The following is a 23,690-nucleotide window of genomic DNA, read 5'->3' as shown; positions in this document are numbered from 1 at the left end:
ATTTGTACTTTTTTGGTTTTTTAAAGTCAATGGGATTTCTTTGATAATATAAGTAATGAATTGTTGGTATTTTAATTTTTTTTTTTTTTTGCGTAACTTGAATAGCAAATAGCACTGTCTTTATGAGCACCCCTTTATGTATTTTAATGGTAAGATGGACAAGTTAGGACCTCCACTGCGAACTGGAAAAGATGTGCAAAGGTTTTATGACGCTGATACAAAAACAGACAGTACCGTCTAGAGGCCAATTGAGTTGTTGTCTGTAAAGAAGTAAGTATTTCAAATCAGTGTGGTTTATCTAATTTGCAAAAATGTTTCTCCTAAGCAGAAAAGTGTGCCCTTGATGAACATCAGCTGCCCAATACGTCTTCCATATAAATGCTGTGGGAGAAGAGTAGATTATATAAGAGTGAAGTAAATAGCTTCATAGGACAGTAAAGATGACTGTTTCCCTCAGATTTGATTTCTTCTGTCAGTGCTTGATTACAGATTAAAAGTTACAAATTTGTGTCTTGATTACAAATTAAAAGAAATGAACTTAAGCATTTCTAAAATAAAACCCAAGATAAAACTTTTTTGCATGATGCAAATCCGAAGTAAGCATTTAAGCCTGATAACTGTACTGTTTTTTGACAAAGTAATTTTATTCTCTTAACGTCAAATATTACTCTAACTCCTACATCTGTAAGGTAACTGTGATGGTCCAAAAACATGAGGAAGGCAGACTTTATAATGAAAGATAAAGTCTTCGTAATGGAAGGTCAAGTCCAATTTACCTTATATAAAGACTTCTGGATATTCAGAAGTCTTTATTACATCTAAGTTTAGAAAGAAGGTTATTCCAATTATTCTAATATTTTAAAAAGGAATTAGATACTAAATTGTAGTTAAGCCTTTGTTATATTTTGGAAGATGCCAAATTGAAATAGGCTGCTTTTTTATATTGTAAAAAAGAAAGTAATCAATTATGTGGCACATACATGGACTGTATTGCTTTACATAGTAGAAATGTGCCTGAATCTCTTAATGCTGTAACCAAAGCTGTAGTATTTTTGAGACAGGGACAGAATATTTGACTTTGGTTTTGAAGAAGCAAAAGCAATGAAAGGAATAGGAGATTTTCTTAGACAAACAGGAATTCTTTTATTTGTTCCTTTGCATGTTTGGTTAGAGTTATAAATCCTGTGAACCATCAAAAATTAGCACAGTTTTTCATTTTGTATTGCATTATTAAGATGTTGGAAATTTAGCTTAGTGAGTTGCTACAATTGCTTAAAATAGGCCCTATCCATAGACCAGTGATTTGATTTTCATTCTTGAGAAAAGTTCTTTAAAAGTACCGACACTTCTGTTCTTTGTTCAATCCCTGTTGTTCTTACTCAAGTATCTACTGAGTTCAAGAATTACTACTGCCTTACTTGCAGTAGGTTATTCAGTATATTGCATGCCAACAGCATTCAGCAAGTGTGAGTAATTCCTAACCATTCTTAAATTCAGCATAACAGTGTGGGTGGTTGCAGTTTATGGCAAAGGTTTCTGGACTTTGGGATGCATGCCATTAGTCAGCAGAAAATTATTTATGACTTTGCACAGAACTATGAGTTGCTGTGAGTAACAGTGACAGCTGTAAAGAATATCTGAGAACACTCTTAAGAAGCAAGACTTATATATCAGTGTTTTATGATTCATCAAATCATGACTAATGTGTGCATAGAAAAAGAAAAGCTTCTTTTACAAACTTCTTTCAGATCTTTATTTTGCAAGCCGTGGTAATTCAACTAGATGTATAACATGAGCTGCTTTAGGAAGGGAAGTCACTTTCAATCTTATTTCTTTTAAAATAGAGTGGATAATAAGTTTCTTTATAGTATGTCTAGTTTTTTAGGGTTCCAGCTGGTATTGGTACACCTCGTCTTCTGTCAGTCTCTATTCATACTTCATGTGATACAACGTAGAGCAGGGATTTATATAGCTTTTCAAAAGTAAAATGCAAAATCCAACCAAACAGGAAAAACAACAGAAGTGGACTGGTACATAGAAGAGGCAGAGATGGGGCAGATCAGAAGAAACCAAGCTGTGGTGGCACAAGTTGAAATAACCAAAAATATGTGACTGTGTTTGAGGGCATCTGTCTCTAGAGATCAGATTTCTACATTAGGATGCAATTTCAAGATTTGTCACCAAACAAACGTGAAACCTGATGCTAGCTGTGTGTCTAGATCCAGGCTGAATAAAGTTGTGGACAGTGGCAGCCTACTCCTTGTGTTGATTTACTCATCAAAAATGTCAGAAATCACAGAATGGGTAAGATTGGAAGAGAAGTTTCTGGTCTCAAAATATTCTATATTTTTGGAAAACTCATTGTGGAAAAAGACTGCAGCTATTATTAAAAAGCTATGTTTAAACATCTTGAAATGAAGATTCCCTGTTAAACCTTTAATGAGTGATGTTTTATCTGTTCATGAGACTTTGCCTCCTTTGATACACAGGGTGGACTGTGCACTTTGAATGTGGCTTTTCAGTATTTTCGAATTTCCTCCCCTCCTCAGCTCAGTCAGTGGCCTGAATGCTGTATTGAAACACTAATTTCTCTGAAATATCTTTAGTATACACTTAGTACTAAAGCACAACATGAATTTTCAGAGTGTTTAGTGAGTTGAGGGTATATGATATGGTTGAAATACAAGGAAGAATAGTGGACTGGTTTTAGTATCAATTTATTTCAAATATCCAGGACTTTTAACATGATGTTCAAAACTGATTCAAAGTACACTCTGAAGAGACTTCAGTTTAAGAAATTAATGCTGTTAGTTTTGAAAAAGTAGCATGTTGGTCCCAAGGTGAAAATCCGTAGAAAACTGAGTCAGTAATAATTTTGAATTTTTTTTTTTTTAATTACTTGGAGCTGTCTAAACAGGAATGAGGCACATTTCTATTTTTAGCTTCATTGCCTGATCAGCCCTGATCTGTGATGATCCCATAATGTTTCTTTGTGTGCAGCTGAATTTTTCTTTATATGCTTTTCTGTCTTCCTTAAGAGGTAAAGTAACAGTCCCGTATATTCTTTATACTATAGAGCTCAGTTATAAGTAAAGGTCACTGTTGTATAATGAGATTGAGAAAATAGCACAAGATGAGTATTTAGCATCTGTACATCATAGCAATACAATTTAGCTTACATTTAGAACTTTTATTCTAGAATTGTGTAACTTCAAAAGGCTGCCATAACTTCCAGTAAGTTTTAATGCTCATATAACTGATGTAGTGCTTTTCAGTGTGCACAGAATTTATTTTTTTTTTCAATTAAGTCCATCTTTAGAATCTCCTTGCAAAATAAGGGGGCAGACAGGAAAACTAATGGAGAAGGTTAGTGTTCTGTCCAGTGAGCCATAATCTTTGATCATCCCACTTTACTTTTTTTTCGCAAGTAGAAGCCATTCTTGTTAAACCTGAATACTTCAGTTAGATATAATTTCAATTTATTTAATATTAAATTTAGTTGCTGATTTCCACCTTAGTGCTTAATTATTTGATCACTGTCCCACTGGTTGAAGTGATAGAAGGAGCTGAAGAGCTCTCTCTATTCCACATGCATGACGTGACATGAAGGGAGAAATGTTTTATGCAACATGTATATGATTCAGGAGTTATTACGTGTTCCTCAGTTGTATCAGTGTTGCATTTGAAGTTACTGGAGTTGAATGCATTTCCTTGTATGTGGTTTGAAAACCAAACAAAGACAAGATAGTTTATAATCTTAAAAGATCAGTTAGGTTTATCTGAACGGAACTATGGTCTCTTGGTGACTAATTTTTTCAACTGTCTTGTTTTAATTTTTTTTAATGTCCTTGAACAAGTCCCAATTTAAATTTCATTTATGCATTGGTGTTCAAGAACAAGAACAGAAAAACTTGGTCATGCACAAGATGTCATAGTCTGAAGATTTACCAAAGAGTAAGAAATCCCAGTGAATGGTAATTCTTTTGAGCAATGATGAAAACTTCTGTCCTTGATCATTAATGATAAAACTATGCCACTTACATTTTATTTTTCTTAGTGCTACTCAGATTTTTCAGGGGATTCTGATGTTTCTCTACTCATCAAAGCCAGTAGCAAGATGTTCTCAATGTTTGGGATGTGCTAATCATTGTCACTGGCTTCTCATAATACTCCTGAGTCCTGAGGGAAGCGGTTTCCATATCTGTGTGGTCATACTATTGACCCCAACTTTAAGAACACTGTGACAGTTCAGAAAAAATTGAGGCCCTAATGCCCACCTGGATGCATTTTTTCTTCTCCTTCTATTTATATTTATATTCATAAATATAATTGTTCTTTGAAGAAAAAGGATTTACAGCATTATCTAAGAAGAAAAGGTCTTGTTCACTTCGTATTGGTCACAAAGTGTTGAAAATACAGTATCCTTTCTACAGATCTTAAACTATTAAAGTCATCTGCCCTCTATTTTCCTGAAAGACCTGTCAGTCCTAAAAAGCGACTTATAATTTGTCAAGCTAGACATTACAATGTGCTGAGCAGCCAATAATGCAGGATCTACCTGTTAGGAAGTGAGACACATAAACTGGAAGGGACTTGCTGTTTCATTTAATTTGTCGTTGTAAGGTTCAAGTCATAACAGTTCAAACCATGCAAGTTTGTGCCAATGCTGCTGTTGGTAGGAAATGAGTTATTTTTCATACAGTTAACTAATGTGTAAATTGGTGCATTTTTATATGTGTGTGTATATATATAACTTGAAAATGCGTATTCTTGTGTGTATTTCTCTGTATGTGTATAAATCATCAGATGTTTCTTCTATTTTAGAAGTGCAACAAAAACCCGGACATCAACCCCTCCTAGTGTGGCAAGAGCCATGAGCACGGGTGCTTTAACAAACAGAAGAAAAACCAGCAATTCAGATATTTGCTTAAGGTAGCTTTTAACTTGGTGAATTTTGTCATTAATAGAGCCTTGATTAAAGGGGATTACTTACTACTAAAGAAGTTGGGGAATGTATTATTCTCTGCAGCTAATAGATAATATTATTTGGCTTGTATAAGATGCTCAATATATTTTGCATGTTTGGCACACCTTTGTCATCAGCTGTCTCAGATATGCACAGAAGACCCTGTTGGAAATGTCAAAAAACGCATGGGAGCTGTTGAAAAAATAATCAAATACTATTTCACTAGAAACTTAATGATATCTACATGCTAAACACACAAATTGTCTTGGCCTTTTAAAGGGTAGGATGAAAATTTTATTGCTGGTGTAGCCTTTCTTTTTTTGACAAGCTAAGCTTTAAGTTTTCAAACACTCCAGTTTATCAAAGTAGTCAGTGAAACATTCGATCCTGCTTCTAGAACTCTGGTTTTTTTTGTTTTCTTGCAGGGAAGGTGGGTATGTGGAGATACGTATCGGAGCCTGGGTAGCGTTGTATATAAGATATACCACTGTAAATAGGAAGTGCAGGCATGAAAATCACAGTAACAGTTGCTATATTTATTGCAAGGATTAGACTAATTTTACATTTATACTGGACTGACTTATGGAGAATGTTCTTCATCTGGGAATTTTCAGGTCTGATGGGAAAACTGGGTGTGACAGTGGAGACAGCCCATCCTCAGTCAATGGAGGAAGTGCAAAAAGCAGTGAAGGCATTTCACCTGTACAGTTATCCAAGTTCTGCCATGAATGTGGAACAAAGTATCCAGTGGAATGGGCGAAGTTCTGCTGTGAGTGTGGAATTCGAAGAATGGTTGTGTGAACACATTCTTTAAAGCAGAAAGAAAACAAGAAATTGGAACATCTGCTATGTACTGTTGCATGGAAAGCTTGAGCACTCCATCCAGTAAGACTTCATGCTGCAAAGATCGAAACATCATTTTGTAATTTTCTGAGTGCAATCTTCTGGTTACACAGTTATTTATAAACAATGATATATACTGTATATAAAAATAGCAGCTACCTAAAAACTGTGCCATTCAAGGAAATACTCTTTACTCTTTGTTGAAAATATTTAAAATTATGGTAAAAATGCATTAAGTAACCTAGGTAGCAGAAGAGGTTCAATGTAATTTTTTTTTTTGTAAATTCTACTAGGCAAAGGATTTTTTAAATCTCTTATGTAGAGTAATGCTTACCTATAGGGAACTAGCCATGAACAACTTGGGCTTCAAAAGTTTCTCCGTGGAGGCATTTCCTTCATCTGTGACAATAACTTAGATGCTGTGTTCAGCATGAGACAACATGAGCAACTCCTTATAAATTCCTAGGAAAAAAATGTAAAAAGTTTGGATCTCTAAACTCTCTAACAGTAATATGCTAATTGGACTTTCCAGTTGCTTCCTAGAAATTTTTAAAGAATCTAAGTGGAAAGACTACCTGAGAATTCTCTTTGCATCTAAGAAGAAAGGCTAGATTTTCTTTTTGTGGCTTTCCATGTTCTGTTTTTCAGTAAAAACATGTTAATACTTTTATGTATTTATAAGGACAAATATGATATTAATTCTATTATTATTCATTTTATTAAGTTCCTTTTGTTTCAGAATACTTGTCTTCCTCCTCCTGTGCTCCACCACAACTAGCATATCTAAAGCTGTTGTGCTTTGTCCTATATCTGAAGGTCCTCATTTCCTCGAGGAAATTCAAAGTCCATACTTTTCCTACCTAAATGTTGAACTCTTATTGTGAAAACAGCCTTCTTGATGTATCCAATACCAAAAAAAAAAAATAGTTCTATAAAAATGAATGCTATTAGAGCAATAGAACTTGATGTAAGTAGTGAGTCTTTTTTTATTCTCATTCCTGTGAAAATAGCATATGAATGCATAGGGGAGTAACTGTGCTTCTGTGCTTCACTGGTATTTGTGTCAATACCTGACTTTATTTTTTTTAATTTTGATCTCATAACAGTCTTTTCAAGTTAGTCATAGACATCACATTAATCCATTGGGAAGAAGGGAGAGACTCAAAGTTGTGTTGGGTATTTTACTAATTACACAGTAAGTTAGTAAATTACACATTTGCTAATAAAACTACTCACAAGCCAAATCACTTAACTTGTATCTTAATGTAGTAATTTATTTTGTGAAGTCTTGCTTTGAAGTGCTTGCACCATCTTTGTTATGCGTGGCAGAACAATCTGAAATAACTTACCTGTGCCTTTCCCACAGTAAATACATTTTTTGTCAGAAACTGGTACTTTCAGCTCACAAACTTCATGAGTTTCAATTAATTTAATTTCTTTACAACTTATACAAAATATAATGTCGTGTTCCCTGATAGTATTATGGTTGTTGCTTGCATTCTCAAAAACTGTGATTATCAATCAGGAAAATTTGGAAGAAAGTGTGATTGAAGAAAAGCATCTTCAAAGTAGATACCAGTCTAAGAGAATGAGTGATTTAAGAGACTTGATGTAGTTATATTGCAGGCCACAAGCTGTTGATGTTTTAAAATTCAGTTTAAATAAAGTTCAGTGAATGTCTTGCACTACTTTTAAATTATTTTTTTTTAGAAATTATTCTTCATTCAGTGTAGTCTTTTCATAACTGGTATAAACTGGCTACTGAGCATGATAGGATGGATGACTCTTAATGACACAGCTGACAAATCCTAGCCAGTTTATTTTCTAGGAATTTAGATTCTAGGATCCGTATTACTATTCACATTCGTGTCTATATTTGGAAAAACTGGAATTCTGCATTCTTTCCATGGATAAGCCTGCTTTGGAAAACTTGCCCTGGACTTCGGCCATGGAGGTCTGCAGACTGAAGTATTGTGAGCTGAGAGTCCATCAGCAAAGATACCAGTCCAGAATAGGTTTGATCAGATAGTGAATCCTCTTACCTGATGAATTTGCAGTTGTTTCTGCTAGAAAATTCATTTTTCCACTTATTAAAAATGCTTTCTACAAAGGGAATGTTTAGTATGACACTAAATGCCTTTCAGGTTTTCCCGAGTTATTGTAACTGTGGGAAAAAACATGTTGACTCTTTCTCCTTTAAATTTTAAGTGGCAGATTTCCTAATTTCAAATTAATACTCATACAGCTACTGTATTTTTCTGCTTTGTGAGCTGTTTATGAGATTCTTTGCTTTCAATGCAGCATTAAGTAAATTACTTGAGTAGCACATCATTTGTTTCATTTACACTCGTGATTTTATCATGAGGATTAGATAGGGAATTAACCTGAACAGAAGGAAAGGTTTTTAAAACTTATCTTTTAATTTGGCCCTACAAAGAAGGTCTGTGAAACTTAAGTGACTGTTGATAGTAACACTGGGTAATGTGTGTGTGTTGTAATCTACAGTAAATATAAACAGGCAGTGAAATGCTTTAACTGTGTAGTTTGGTGCTATATGCTAACTTATGAGAGGCCCAGTGTGTGTTGTGTTTATCAACTGGTTTTGTTACTGAATGACATAGGTTTCTGAAGTGTGTGATGTTACAGACCCTAGCCTGTGTTACTCAAGGTATCAGCACTGATCATTGTAATTCCATCTCTGTGAATGTTTGTACAAAATTGGATTGGTTTCTGTAACATTCCTGAAGAACTGAATGTGGAAAACCAATTTGTTAAATTTAAAGAAAAAAAAAAATTCAGGGAATTGGACTGAATTTTCAATCCTTAGTATATTACATGTGTCAAGAAGTTTCCAGATTTAATTTATTGGTGATCTACATCCAAACCCTCTTGCCCTAGTCTCCACGCCCTTATGGTTTTAATGGGAGGAAGAAACATGAACTATGCACTGTCTGTTTATAGCGAAATTTAGTGATGCAATTGTTGTGATTATTTCTATACCAATGTATAATCCTACAACAGATTTACTGTCTGCCATTCCATCTTCCTAATGTTCTTACTAAGGTTCTTCTATTCATTAAAAAATAGGGGGAAAAGAAAAGGTGAAAGGTAAAATTACATTTAAAGAAGCAAGGCTGGTTTTGATGTTTGGTCTGAGGAAGTTTGCATTCCCATTCTACTTTTGTGATTTTCTCTTATACAAAGGACCTCTCTGTGCCAGGAAGTGCAGGATTATCGGAGCTATGCTGATAGAAGTGCAATGGAGTTATGAAAAATGCTAGCTTCAATAGTCAAAACAGCATACCATAAAGCTTAATCTCTGTATGATGTACCTTACACAGGTTTGTATTTATGCATGATGCCTACACCCTAGGTAGTTTCAGAACTGGAATCTCTAAATATATAGTAATTAAAATATGTGTTTATATGGATAATTAGTCCTACACAACACTGCAGGGAGGTGGGCACAGGGAGGTGCTTCACCCCCATTTGAGGTTGTAACTGTAATGAACATACAGGCAGAATTTTTCAAATTTGCCAAAGAGACTCAAAGAGCCCTTGAACTCCCTGGAGGGAGTGGGAAAGCTCCACCTGAGAGTTCCCTGGTTGGGAGGATGTCGGGTGGGGGGAGCTCTCCATGGTGCTCTGGTGCTGAGCTGCAGTGCTGGGGCAGCGCCTGCTGCAGTGCAGCCACGCATCCTGCGCCTTCACAGGGTGGGAACTGCAGATTGTGTTGTAACACCTGACCCAGTCTGTATGCAGCATGGAAGTTCTCTGTCATCTGCAAGGGACTAGCTCCTTATTTCACCATCACAGCTGAGAGCTGGTGCCTGAAATGCAGGGAGAGTGTTTCCATATTGCCTGCTTACTGAGTCAGTGGAAGGAGGTATGACTGCAGTACTTTAAATAAACAAGATATGTGCACACTGATGTAGACTGTAAATAGTCTGCATATAAAATTAAATGGTATTATCTGTGTATTACAAAGGTCACAAGAAGAGCTAGTTTCCATCACATCAACTTTGTATATCTGCAAAGAACAAACCTGTTATGAGTGTTTTTAATCTTGGCTGAAAAATTTGTGTTTAGTAAGAGCACTTTTTTCAATTTTATTTCTATCCGGTTTGACTAAGCTATGAATAGTTATATGGGTTGTATGAGAAGGTAGAATTTTCATCTTGGTAAAATTTGTTTTAGTGGCTCTGGTGAAAAAAGTTTTATTGCCTTTCAAGTACAGTTTATTCCAACTCGTGATTGTTTTGTTGCTGGTTGGTTTGGTTGGTTTTTTTCCAACTTGCTAAGTAAGGTTTGAGTGACCTAATTGTGTTGTGTTGTTGGAAGAATTGTTAGGTAAAGGACTCCATTAGCTGAATTCAGTAGTTACTTGGTTAATATTTTGTTCCAGTATTCACAGTATATAAGAGATTACTCTTGCATACTAGTTCATATATTGTTTTGTTTTGTGTTTGGTTTTTTGGTGTTATGTCAGTTCAGAATAATACACGTTTCTGGAGGATCCTATTTAGTCCCATTCCACTTCATCTTGCCAGAAAACACCTTCTGCATATTTTCTCTTAATAAGTGTTTGTTCTTTACAAAAATAATCAGTAGGGAAAATATATTTCCCCAATTTGAACATTTGAGTCAGCAAATCAAATACTCAGTTTAATATAGCTGAGTATCTAAACAGTTCTATACAGAAGTGCATGGTTTACCATAGTTCTGTATTTCAGTTTGGCTTTCTGGCAGAACCATGAATGGATTTGGGTGGGATCTGTAAATTGCTGAGTACACTACAACTGTTACAAAGCCTACTTCATATGATTGCTCTAACTTTTGGTGTTCATCATTCATTTGACACTTAATATGTTTCTCTTCGTAAGTTTATTTATTAATGTTCTGTGTTTTTAAATGGTGTGTTCATTCATGTGTTGGAGATGATTAATTATTTCAGCATTGCATTTATTATGTTTGCCTTGCCCCTTAGTACATGAAATATTTGTGACCATCCAGTGAGGTTTTTTTGCCACAATTCCTCGGTTTGTTTGCCTCTTATTTTGTATATTATGTTTATTTTAAAGTTGAAGTTCTGTTTTAATTAATAACTGTAAATCACCACCTAATGCTGATTTGCCACTTGTTAACAATAAAGCAAATATGCCAATAAAACTTCTTGTGATGCGCAAATTTTTGTAGTCAAATGTAAAGTTATCTAATATAACATACCATACAGGTAGGTAATATAATTTCAGACTTATGAATATTGTGATGCCTGATCTGAGGTACACAGAGAATAGGGCTTTTAAATTGAGCGAGATGAGATTTGGATTCCTAAGTCACCTTGAAAAATATACCAGATATTTAAATTAGCATGATCTGCTTATATGAAGTTAACTCTGTATCTCCTATTTCCCCGGCTATACTGAGAATTCAGTTTATGTAGAGCCCATCACTGTGACATCTGTAGTATTTCATTATTTTTTTTCTTAATAATAAAACTGTAAGGGATAATAAACTTGAGCTTGATCTGAGTTTGTTCTCCTTCATGACATTAGAACACTGTTTTGTTGATGAAATTATTAAGAAAAAAAACCCAGAAATTTATATTTTTCTTCAGAAGTTCATTGATGTGAGCAGAAATTACAATAAGGGTTTGGATTGCTGATTGCTGGCTTTTTTTGACTAAATATGGATGAATAGAAATAAATTCCTCTTTTCATTCCTTTTTTTAGGGGAAACTTCCTTCTACTGAGCTCTTTAGTTTACTTGGAGATACAGATTAGATGGGTAGACTATTCAGTGGAAAAGGAATTGACTGGAGTGATACAGCTGGAAAGTTGTGGTCAGTGTCTCTATGTCCAATGGAGGCTGGTAACAAGTGCTGTCCCGCAGGACTCCTGTTTTGGACTCTGTTTTGGTGCTCTTTTAATATCTTCGTCAATGATCGAGTGTGATCAAGTGCACCCTGAGCAAGTTTGCATATGACACAAAGCTGAGCAGTGCAGCTGACACACCAGAAGGACAGGATGCCATCCAAAGTGACTGGACTGCCATGACTTCTCAAATATCATGGATAGTGACTTAGATACTTTCTCTGACAGTTCCCTCAGAACCCACAGATGTATCGTATCAGGTCCCATGGACTTGTGCATCTTTAGGTTCCTTGGATAGTCTCAAACCTGAACGAACTTCTTGTCACAACTTTGTGAAAATCCTTTTAATTTAAATACCTAATTTTTTGTCCTTGACACCTTCTCATAAATTCCATGTACTTCTAAATCAGGGGTTTGACCTACTCATATTTTCTATGGCAAATGAAATAAATAAAAGCATACGTGAAAGTGACAGGGAGGTAGGCCTGATGGTGACAATACCATGCACAGTTTTTGTCCCTTTGCCAATTCCTGAAAAGCACTTTAGTGCCACATTTGGAAGTTCAGGAGACCAGAGGAAGTTCTCAAATGGAAGGAACAAACCAAAGAGCACAATTTACTGCAGTTAGCAATTAGTGTTTGTATGTAAGTGGTGACTGAGGAAATTTGGCAGAAAGAATCAGGCAGGCAGGATATTTATAAAGAGGAGTAATCAGAAGCAATCCACAATTTCATAATATATTTAAATTTCTGCTCTCGATCTACCCCAGGGTAGTCCTGGAATTGCTTTATTTCTCTCAAGACTTAAGTTGTGGATTGCTGCTGAAGTAACTTAAACTGTTTGACCTTTCAATTTTGTAGTAGCTAATACCACATCTGTGTATTTTTGCTTTAATTCACATTGCCCTTTCCTTGCCAAGTGGTTATTAGGAAATAAGTGCTGGCTTTCAACTGTTCCTGAATTTCCAAAAAATACCAAAACAACTGTTCCTCAGTCTCAAAGACCAACTGAATCCCCACAGTCTCCTGGGTAATCTTTCAGAAGAATGAATTTCCAGCAAAGTCCTTAAAGTTGTTACGTTCTCTTTATCTGCAGTATGATAGTGGGAAATATTTCCCTGTTCCATAAAAGATTCATGGGTTGGGGTTGGTTTCAGTTTTTTAAAGGGTTTGGAGTTAAAGTTGCCATCTCTTACATTAAGAGCTAAAAGAAAATATATGACAGTCTCAGTCACAGTTTGCAAAGTTACCTCTACTGCCTCATCATCACCATGAATACATGGGGGATTGGAGAGGGTGTATTTCAGGACAGCATGGCATGCTTGCTTTGCTCTTAAACACTGCCCTCTCAGATTCATTACAACGATCTTATTCCAGTCAAATACATAAAGCTAGTGCTGTTTACAGTCAACTGAGAAAATGGTACTTTGAAGCACATCTTACTGCTTTTTCAGGTGTTTGTTCTGAATACCAAAATTTTTAAAGTTGTTTTACAGAAAAATTCTTTAGCACAGATAAAACCATTTATATTAGTTTACTTTGAACCAGGAAACAAACAGGCTGGCTTAACTAAAGCTTTCATGAAGTATTTAGTCCAAGGCAGATGGCTGGTATGGAAATGTTTACCTAAACCGGACACGTTACAAGCAGCTAAGAAATGGGTATTTTAAAACAGGAAGTCCCTGCTGTGCTTCAAATGACTGACTGGCTCTGAAAAAAACCTAAAAAAGAAGTAATGGCAGTCAAAAAGTGAACAGCCCAATTTCATAGAAGACAAATATTTTATTATCAAAGGAGTTATATCAAAGTAAGAAACTGCAAAAGAGTAATAAACAACTACAAAAAATATTTATTCAAAATTAAATATGAGCACTTTATTAGTTAAATGCCAATATATTATTCTCTGAAAATATTCACACACTTTAAGTCATGTTTGCCTAACATCTTAAAATATGTTATATAAAATAATTGCATATGAGAAATCACAATCTGAAGTTCAAGAATTCTAGCTCCTCCTGCAGCTAACTCTGGGTTGATTAAATGCATGACTGCATTTAATTTAACAGTCATGCAGTGATGTTACCAGTCAACTGAACAACTTCCATTTAGGCATCTCCTTTTACTTCTTCCACAGGATTCAGTCTTGTCTGTGCTTCAGCTGGCAGAAACGTTGCATCTCTCAAAAATCAGTTCCCTTCCTAAGTTTTTCAAAAAGCTAACTTTTCCCCTGCTTTTCCAAACCCAAATCAGTTAGCTGGCTCATCAGACCCACACTGAAAACTTCTGTGTCAGGAGAACATACCCAAGATGAGTTACTTTGTTGGTCCTTGATGCATTTTGCATAGATATAAAGAAACCAGCTACTTTTTCATACTCTTTACTTCACCTGCAGATTCCCAGATGTTTTTATAAATTCCAGTAGACACGTAAGTGGCTGCTTTCATGTTACAGTATTGTAAAGTTACTTGAAAAATCGGAAAATTCAAAGTGGTTTCTAGAGCACAAAGGTTGGACACAGACTTCTGCAGAGTTCTTTGTTTCAATTCTGGTCTTCTATTTCCACTTCATGGACTTCAGCAGCCTTGCTGTCATCTCCAGGAGCAAGGTACAGTAGCCTTCCATCAGAATTCTGGCATAAAGTGTTCATATAAGCGAGCAAGGTTACTTGAAGAATGCATATAAAATGCAAAGATACCAAGTAATGCCACTTCAAAAGAGCAGGATTCACCTGGAATCACCTGGAAATTATTTTTTCAAATTTATTCCAGCAGGATCGAAGGCTAGATATATTTTCTTTCAGTTCACAAACTTCTTGGTTACATTTCTTTTTGGACTGTTCACCTGTCTCTGTATCTTCTATGCTCAATACATCTAGGCAAACCTGAAACAGAAGAGATTGTATTGTTATCTGAGAGCTGCTTATTCTACTCCTGTAGCCATCTTTCAAAGCAAACCAATTGCCTTATATCTGAATACTGGAGAGACCCTGCCCATGGGACTGTGGGAACGTGGCTTTAACTCAGAGCAAATAAGGTCACCTGAAACCAGTATGTCCAACTGAGAACATGTACATCCTCTATCACAGATTAAAATTTATCCTCCATTGTCTGAAGGACTGAGAAAATAAAGCAAATTAAATTGTGAGCCAAACTTTGATTATATGTGTTGAGACTAGTGGAAATAAACAGACCAGTTCCAGGGGCCAGACAAAACTATTGTGGTTCTTGTTCATATTCAGTGACTGCTCATAATTTTTTGCTAAATTACTTTAATTGGTCTTAAAATAAAAATAGGAATCCATAAGGTTAGGCAGGAGTTGCAAGGGTGACACTGACTTCTATGACTTACTTGACTGGGATACCTTTAAAGTAAGGCAAATGTTGAATTCGCCAGAAGTGACAAAGCCAAACATAGACCAACATAACTTTGAAGATCTCATCACAGATTATAAGTCTCTCCACTTCCAGGAGAAAAATAAAAAGTTAAATGAAGCCTTCAATCCATCTATTTAAGCATTATATCCTTTGGTGCCTATGTGGAGATTTTTTGATGTTGGTTAATATTTTTGTGTTCAATAGGTAACAGGCACGCTTAAAAGAACACTCTTCCTCTGCTACAGTAGTCTGTAGATCACTGTGCTACATTTAATGTAATATAATTTAATAATGTAATTAATGTACATTTAATGTAGCCTCAAAAAGAAGGTTCTGCCAAAGACTGAAAAACCAAATATTATCATACCTAATTGTTTGTGTTGAGTTTGAGATATTGCGGTTAAAATAAAGACCAAAGAGATTATAGAAAAGAGATAATCTCACCCTCATCTTTTGTTGAAACAAAATTAAACATTACTCTTAGGGTCAGTGAGAAGTTACAACTCTGACTCTAGAAGTTTAAACACCTTCTGTGCACGTCTGGTCCTCGTCTTTGGAGAATTAACTCACTTATTTCATTACTGAACTAGAGCAGGTATCTTCATCATAGACCTCCAGATGATTGTTTTAGTCTTTGCACTGGGCTTAATGTCTATTTACAAGACAAATGTTATACAAAGCAAGCTTTCTCTGGCATAGAACATGTGCAAGATGTATCTTTTAGAGGTAGATGTGATAGTCTGTGTTGAAGAGCTCTGGAAAATAAGCCAAATAGTTAAACTTTTACTCACTAAAGGTTAGTACAACTCACCTTTGCTATTTTAGGTCTTTCACATTTACACTGCAGAACTTGTAATGTCCAACATGAGACAAATGCTGCTTTCCATCTAAAGGCTTTGCTGATTCTCTGCTTATTAAGGAATCTGAGCATGTTGCATGCCATGCTCTGTAGTGATTCTATTTCCTGTCAAGAGAGCAAGAAAAATATGTCCTGAAAAGTTTGTGCACCATTAATTCTTTGCAATGTTGGTTTATCTTTAAAAAAACCACAAACTGTCCATCAATTACTATTGGTTTATTCTGCTTTCATAGTGCAAATCTTTTTTGCAATAAAGCATCTAACTGATCTGATTTACTTGGCATCTTTTCAAGATATTTAAAACAGCAATTTTTAGTAGTATAATAGTAGCATAAGGATGTTAGGGAAAAAATCACAGCTGTAATCAAATTAATTGATGCAGTTAGGAAAACAAATTACTTTTACAGCCAGTCATTTTATCAAGTCATGATAAAATCTGTAGCAACAGCTGACAATTGTACTTTCTGGCATTTGAGATCTGCCCAAACTATTATTTTAAAGTTTTCATGTCTGAAGTGAAAAGCTTAGCTAGTATAATGTTCTGTAGAAAAATAAAAACAGAGATTGGGAAATTTTAATATTTACTTCCATTGGCAAAAAGAAAAGTGTCTGGTTTTGGATTAAAAATATAGAAGAATCTTCATAGTAGGAAACCTCCCAACGCATATCTTGGATATGGAATTGCTTAATATTTAAATGTTTAAAACATCAGTTTAATTGACAGATCATATAGCTCCAGATTCAAAACACAAACCATCCTGAATATTGTGATCTGACTTTTAAAACAAAATACTACCCTAGCACACTGTTTTATTCTGGACTGTACAAAGAACTCATTTGGGTTTGTATTCTCTAAATTCTAAAAAGTTAAATTTTACCTCAGTATCATTGCAGAAAAACACTTTGATATTTTCATATTTTTTATTCGTGCAGCACCTGTCAGGATTCTCTGCAGACATATTTACCTGTAAAATATCACGTATGTTTAGACATGGAAGTACTGTGCCCAGTGCCCAGTCTCTCTCACAGTAAAAAGCTCTTTCCTGATGTTCAGAAGGAGCCTCCTGTGTGTTGGTGTGTGCCCACTGCCCCTGGTCCCGACACTGGCACTGCTGATAAGAGCCTGGCTCTGTACTCTTTGCCCTCTCACTTGAGATATTTCTGCACATTGATAAAATCCCTCTGAGCCTTCTCTTCTCCAGGCTGAACAGTCCCAGCTCTCTCAGCCTTTCCTAATCAGAGAGATGCTCCAGTCCCCTCAGCATCCTCATGGCTCTTTGCTGGACTCTCTCCAGTAGCTCCCTATTTCTCTCATACTGGGGAGTCCAGAAATGGACCCAAATCTGTTCAATTTAAATCTTTATATTCTATTGAATTGCTTCATTCTTTGGAAATTTTGAAACATAAAGCAATGTTTAAATCTTACATTTGGATTGTAACATTGAATACATTGAATACAGTGTTTGTCAATGTTTGTCTCAATAAATACGTGACTCAGCTCTAAACAGATGGCAACACTCACTTTGCATATATAATAAGAGAAGATGGCCTAAGCAACTTCACATGGTCTTTTGCCTGACTGTAATATTTCATCAATAGTTTATCCTCTCTTGTAGTTTTTTCTTCCACTTTTACGCTTGTCATCAAGATGACAATGGAAGCCAACTCAACAGAAGCTTTGTCTTCTTCAGCCTGTGTCCAGACATTCCAGTTAAGTCAAAGGGTTTTAAAAAAGGCAGCTCATGACACTATTTTTAGATCTCTTCACTTAGCCATGTGTATGTGCACATTAGACAGTTAATTCTTAAAGTTTTCTGCAGAAATTGCCTGTATTTCAGAAGTTCACCCAAGATAAACAGAACTTTATCCAGAAAGTGTTCTCAAAAACAAGAGTTTAGGAAGTCAAATATTCACTGACAAAGAAAAAAACCACAAAACAACAAAACCAAATTAAAAAACCCAAACCACCAACAACAGGAAGCTAATGCACATCTTTTCTTGTTCTACAACAGATATTGTTACAGTCACACAGCACCAAAATTTATCATTTTATAGATATATATATGTGTATGTATATATATATATATAAATTTATATATAATCACCCTAAAAACTATATATCTGTCACTTCATTTGCTGACTGCTATGAGATTTTCTCATCCTCTCTAGTTTCCTCACATCACCTTTACTATAATGTAAAGTAACCACATCTGAAGGCAGTTTATTGGCTGTCTAAACCAACCTAAGGGAAATCCTGGCCTCAGAAAAGGCATTAGTGAATATTTGATTTCCATACAAAGATCTAGTCTATGACTCACTATGTGCTCTGCAGCAAACCCATAGTTGCTCCAAACATCTGGCTGAGGAACTGAAAGCTATTTACTTTGGCCCTGCAGTTGCAGCAAAGTGCCTACTGGGCAGTTGCTATCACCCACACTGCCCACATATTTTCTGTTAACTTATAGAGACAATACACTGATTATACATAGAAGATTAATTTCTCTTAAATGGGGAAAAGTCTAGAGAAAAAAAATGCAGAAACTTGCACAGTAGTTGCTTGTGTATGTTTTCGAGGAAGTAAAACCTTTAGAGCTCAGTACATTCCCATTAGTTTTCACAAACATTAATTAATGAAGGTTTTATTTATGTATATATTTTGGTAACTCTTTTAGGGTTTTCATACATTCTTCTAAAAAAACCCTATGTCTTAAAAAATCTTAATAATACTCTAACTGCTCACCAAGAGAGGTTATTTTTGTTCTCTAGGGAATACTCATCTGTATCAGAAATAAGACAGCAAACTAAAGGGAATACTTATCTCTTATATTGTCTACTATGGAAATACTTATCCAATATTAATCGCTACTAATATTCTCCACAAATTTGATGCCTCATTCAGGATAAAGTCATTTATCTGCAGAGAAATACCTTTCTCTCTTCATAATCTCAACAAACATAACATGATCAAAATGTTAAAAGATTATTCCCTGACCCTAAAGGTATTTTGTTTCCAGATGTTGGTTGATGTGTCTCGGTAGAAAAAGGTTGGAAACCACCGCCATAATGCTCTGAAGGATGGTGGTAGTTCATAAGTGTGAAGAAATGCAATGACTCCTGATTTTGCCCTTGGAAAAAGGCTGTATTTGTATTTCATGCAAATAGATCTTGATTTAAGACTGCAACAGAATGGGAAATTCTCATTTAGTGACAATCTGTCAGAAAAATCACTTTTTTCTGTGGGAATGCCTCTGCTAATACAAATATGTTAAATGTTCCCCCACGGCAGTGTTCTTGACAGATGAATGTAATTTCTAATAATTCATGAGGAAGAATTGGAAGGTAAATTTTGGGCATGGATTGGTAAACTGTTAAGTAACTATTATGTAGAGCTGTAATAAATGTGGCTGATAGCCATAATTCGTATGGCTATATGCTTATGAATTGTCTCCTGCATATAATCCATAATGCAGGAGATCTACACATGAAAATGTTAAATTCTTCTCTGCTGCCATCTAGAAATGATATTTTTTTGTTGGCTAAACAAGATATAATAAAAGGTACGAGGAAACCTATTAAGATACAAAGAAAATTTTACTGTCCTATGAATTTTGTACCTCCGTGCATTTGTATTTAATGGACAACATAAAACTTTGGTCAAGAACTCTAATTTGTAGAACAAAGTACAAGTGCAATGCTTTCTTCTCTTGATAAAACATACAAATAGAAGTAGTCATGAAATTACTTAAGAAAAGAGTACTTTTTAATGAAATGTATGATGTATGGCCAAAAGGTACATGTGTCTAACTACACGATGCACAGGCACAAAAAACTGTATCACAGTATTTGTACATGCAAATAGGCACTATCCACAGATTTCAGAGATTTTAAAGAGACTGAATCATTGCACCCCCACAAATAAAACCACCATTCCAGCACAACGTGTGATTTTAAATTGGTCTTTTATCATGTTTTAACATTAGAGCTTTTATTATTAATTGTTAGCATATAAAAATAATCTACACTTTTTGGAAGCCTGAGAACTACTACCTACCAGCTCATTGATGTCGTGGCTTAGTATATTTTCATACTTCACGCGGATTTCAGTTTTATTTCCCATTGCACAACTAGATGCATTCACTGGAGACAGAACAAGGAGTAGTGGCAGAACTGGTAAGGTAGATCTAAAAAAGGCTGGATTACAAGAAGAACAGTTAGGTGCATATTAATGTCACAGACTGTGTGCTGTATTAACAAATGCATTCTGTAATCTGTTAAAATAGTTTAAAAGGGATCTTTGATCTAATGACTTGTGCCTTGCTAGAGGGAAGGATTCAGCGCCAGATTAAGACACCCTTTGAGTGTCTAAACTCCCTCATACCCAAAGATGTTTCAGCCAGTGTGGATAAGAGCCTACAACTATTGAGCTGACCAGCTACTTGGTGACTGATTGGGCTGAATTCACCTTCAAGGTTCACTCCAAGCCCTGAATTTTATTGGACCATAACCACATCAGACATATGTAGAGGAGTGTTTCAATCATACTTGCTTAGACATGCAAGTGTCTTAACCTGCAGCTGAATCTCAACTCTCCAGTTTTCCTTTGATAACTTCTACAAATCCCCACGAGCACATCTCTGCAACAAAGGTGTGTTTAAACACACTTTCAAGCTGACCAAATGTACAAATCCACGCTACTGGCCACAACATGAGATAAATCAGCAACTCAACCTTCTCTGCAAGTTTTTTGCAATCTTTTCAAGCAAACTTAACGACCCATCACTTTGTTGGTCCCTTTAGTGGACCATCTTGCTTTGCTCAGACCTTCAGTGCTCTGTCCTCACATGGCACCCAGGAAAATATGGGCTCTGTGAGGATGGGCAGAGAGAAAAGAAACACCAAAAGAGCCTGAAGGAACTGACAGGAGGCTGCAGGTGACTCACCTGGTACTGGGAATGAAGAAGACCAAATACATGATAATGTGTGATTTGGATTAATTGGACTCTGGTCTATAGCTAGTCTGGCTAGGATAGTGCTTAAATGGAAGGTTTTTGAGAAAAAAAACAAAGGTAGAAATTTATGTTGGTGGACAAGCAAAGATCACAGCAAGTTCCTGGAGGAGTATGCAGTGTTTCTGCCCATCTCCACTACTAAGAACAACAACTGCATACAGAGTTGCTGTAGGATAGCAGCCAGGAAAAGAAGAGGGGATGCCCTGGCTCCAGCTGCTACTTTGCTTCCTCGCTGGCAAGGATGGGCTATTAGAACAGCCAGTCCAGCACTCAAGAGATGAGCACCTCTGGACTTGGGCTTCACTGGTAAATCACAGCCTCAGAGAGGAATTTTGAACACCTAAGAAATCAATAAAACTTGACCATAATTTGTATTCACCCACCTAATTTCTGCGATGCAAGAACCACAGTCACCCAGCATGCTCGCTGCCATTCAAAGAAACACAGTCCCTTACAGCCCATCCCAGCCAACTCCCACCACACACAGCAGACCAAATCCTCAAAGAAGAATGCATGCTTTTCCTGGCTAATGAAGCCTTCTCTTTCTGATACACTGCATGTGAACATGCTGTGATGTACATCTCTGTCCTAGAAAGAGGACTGGAAAAGTTTTACCTGGACAAGCTAAATCAGAATTCTTGTGTCAAGCTGCCTGACAAATTTTAATGGGAAATTTGATGGGGTGGAAATCAGATTTTCTGACCTTTTCATATACTGACCTACCAAGGTCTGCTAATGTCTCAGAAAATCTAGCCTGATGAGCTAAGTGAATCTTAAATGGATCCTACATGTAATAAATTCAAAAACTCTGTAAGACTCTATTATGATCTTTAAGCTCCAAGTAGACACACCTGACTTTAACAGAGCTTTATCTTTGTAAATCTCTATGCTAATTATATCTCTGTTGAATGATTTATTAGTTTGCAGGACTAAGATTTAGTATTTTAAAAGACACTTAGAAAAAACATTCAAGAACTCAATTATAGGGCAACATTTTTCTAATCTCCCATTGTACCTCTTGATTCCAGTGCAAAAAATGAACTGCAATGTTTGCAAATAGGGTAATACAAACAACTTGAATATGCTGCTTCACAAATATATTTCAAGGGAAGAAAACAGCAATCCTCTGAATTGAAACAGTCTGAAATTGAAACTCCATCACTTTAAACTTGGTTTGTCTGGCAACAAGTGGAGATAAGAGGTGAAACACGCAAAGTCACTTTTATTTTGTCATTTTTACTTTCTCTGTATTGTACAGATTCCAAATCTTTTTTAAATGAGGAAATTACAGAATAAAAGCAGGTCACGTGTTGCACACTCATGAAGTCCCTTGAGCCACTGCAGGATGGTGATCAAATATTTTCAGACATTCCTATATGAGTCCTCTTGAAAAAATATTAGGTAAGTGTCATAAAAATTCTAGGAGACGACTGAAAATTGAAAGGGATTTTCCTGAAGTTAGTTAACTTTGAAACAGCGGGAGTTTATGGCACTCCATATGGCTATCAATTCAAAAGAAAGAGAGCATGTATTACTGGTAATAACCCATCTTTCCAGTAAACTTCTAAGTCATATCTGGAAAGCCCCAGAAATTCTCCTAGGAAAGTCAGGAAGAGCTAGTATTCCAGTATTTCCACATATTTAGAAACCCCCCCCCAAACCTCTTGGGTCTTTAGCGTTAAAAAACCCTCCTGTGCATGCAGCCCGAGGCACGTCCTAGGCGGGCGGCACCCAGCGCCAGCGGGATCCTTGCAGCAGCCCCGGTGTCCCACAACTCACCCCAATCTCGGCGGCCGCTCCCTCTGCCCCCTTTCCCGCTTTGCAACCCGCAATTCCCTCGGGGAACGGGTCACTGCCAGTTCTTTTCCCTCCGTCCCGCTGGACCCGTGCGGAGGGGCGGGCGGGCGAGCGCTCCCGCCCTAGGGCGAGGCACCCCGCACCTGCTCCGGGAGCACCGCGGGGCAGCAGGTGCCCACGGGATGCAGATGCCTACGGGAAGGCAGATGCCCACGGGAATGTTGATGCCCATGGGAAGTCAGATGCCCACGGGAATGCTGATGCTCGCGGGAAGGCAGATACCCACGGGCGGTGGGAGCAGCACGGGCCAGCTCGGAGCAATGCTCCCCGCAGCTCCGCCGCCCCGCGCTGTCCCGCTACCTCTGCCATTCCCCAGCTGCCCTTTCCCGGCAGCAGGCGTGATGGGAACCGGACTCTTTTACTTTCATTCTACGGGAAAAAAGAGATAAAAAAAGCGAAACTGGGAATTTCCCCAGCCGTCACCAGGGGTTTAAAAGGCACCGGGCAGCACCGCGCCGGCAGAGCAGGAGAGACGGCGGGGCCGGCGGCCGGGAGCCAGCGGAGCAGGTGAGGAGCCAGCGCGGCCGGGGGTGCGGAGCAGGGCGGCGGAGCCCAGCCCAGCCGGGGGCAGGTGAAGCGGGACGACTTCTGCGGAGCGGAGCGGTGCGGGGCAGGGCGCGCTCCTTACCATGGAACATGGTCCGCGGGGAGGCTGTCGGGGAGCTGCGCCGACGGGTCCGCGGTCATGGTGGCGGCTCCGGCTCGCCCATGACGGCCGCAGCCCGCGGAGCGCCGCGCAGGGGCCGAGAGGGGCCGCGGCGGCGGGGCCGGGCTCAGCAGCCCCCCCCCGCCCGCCGGCCCGGGGGGACCGCGGCGCTGTCGGAGGCGGCGGCGGGACGGCCGGGCTTTGCCTTTCCCATGGGGCTCCGCCGGCCGCGGTACTTTCACTTTCTGCTCCGCCGCGGCGGT

The 23,690-nt window shown here is 37.4% G+C and overlaps 2 protein-coding genes across 2 annotated transcripts in view; one reads left to right on the top strand and one right to left on the bottom strand.

The window, feature by feature from the left end:
* ZC2HC1A (zinc finger C2HC-type containing 1A) overlaps positions 1-10,971 on the top strand; it is a 35,999-nt gene extending 25,028 nt beyond the window's left edge. The window contains exons 8-9 of the mRNA XM_005517076.3: positions 4,825-4,932; positions 5,581-10,971. Of these exons, the coding sequence (XP_005517133.1) occupies positions 4,825-4,932; positions 5,581-5,767 (295 nt within the window). The 3' untranslated portion in view covers positions 5,768-10,971. The remainder of the gene's footprint in view (positions 1-4,824; positions 4,933-5,580) is intronic.
* A 2,622-nt stretch (positions 10,972-13,593) lies between these two features.
* Positions 13,594-23,479, bottom strand: IL7 (interleukin 7). The gene is made up of 5 exons (XM_005517411.2): positions 23,410-23,479; positions 19,967-20,106; positions 16,794-16,880; positions 15,868-16,020; positions 13,594-14,563 (listed from the first exon to the last, which is right to left on the bottom strand). Exons 1-5 carry the CDS (start codon positions 23,417-23,419, stop codon positions 14,417-14,419), a joined length of 537 nt encoding a protein of 178 aa, XP_005517468.1. The 5' UTR covers positions 23,420-23,479; the 3' UTR covers positions 13,594-14,416.
* Between the last annotated feature and the right edge of the window lie 211 nt (positions 23,480-23,690).

Source organism: Pseudopodoces humilis, chromosome 1 (assembly GCF_049639895.1).
Source record: "Pseudopodoces humilis isolate 2021_Gansu_Grassland_sample_001 chromosome 1, ASM4963989v1, whole genome shotgun sequence".
Taxonomy (NCBI): Eukaryota; Metazoa; Chordata; class Aves; order Passeriformes; family Paridae; genus Pseudopodoces; species Pseudopodoces humilis.
This window is presented reverse-complemented; position numbering and strand designations above follow the sequence as displayed.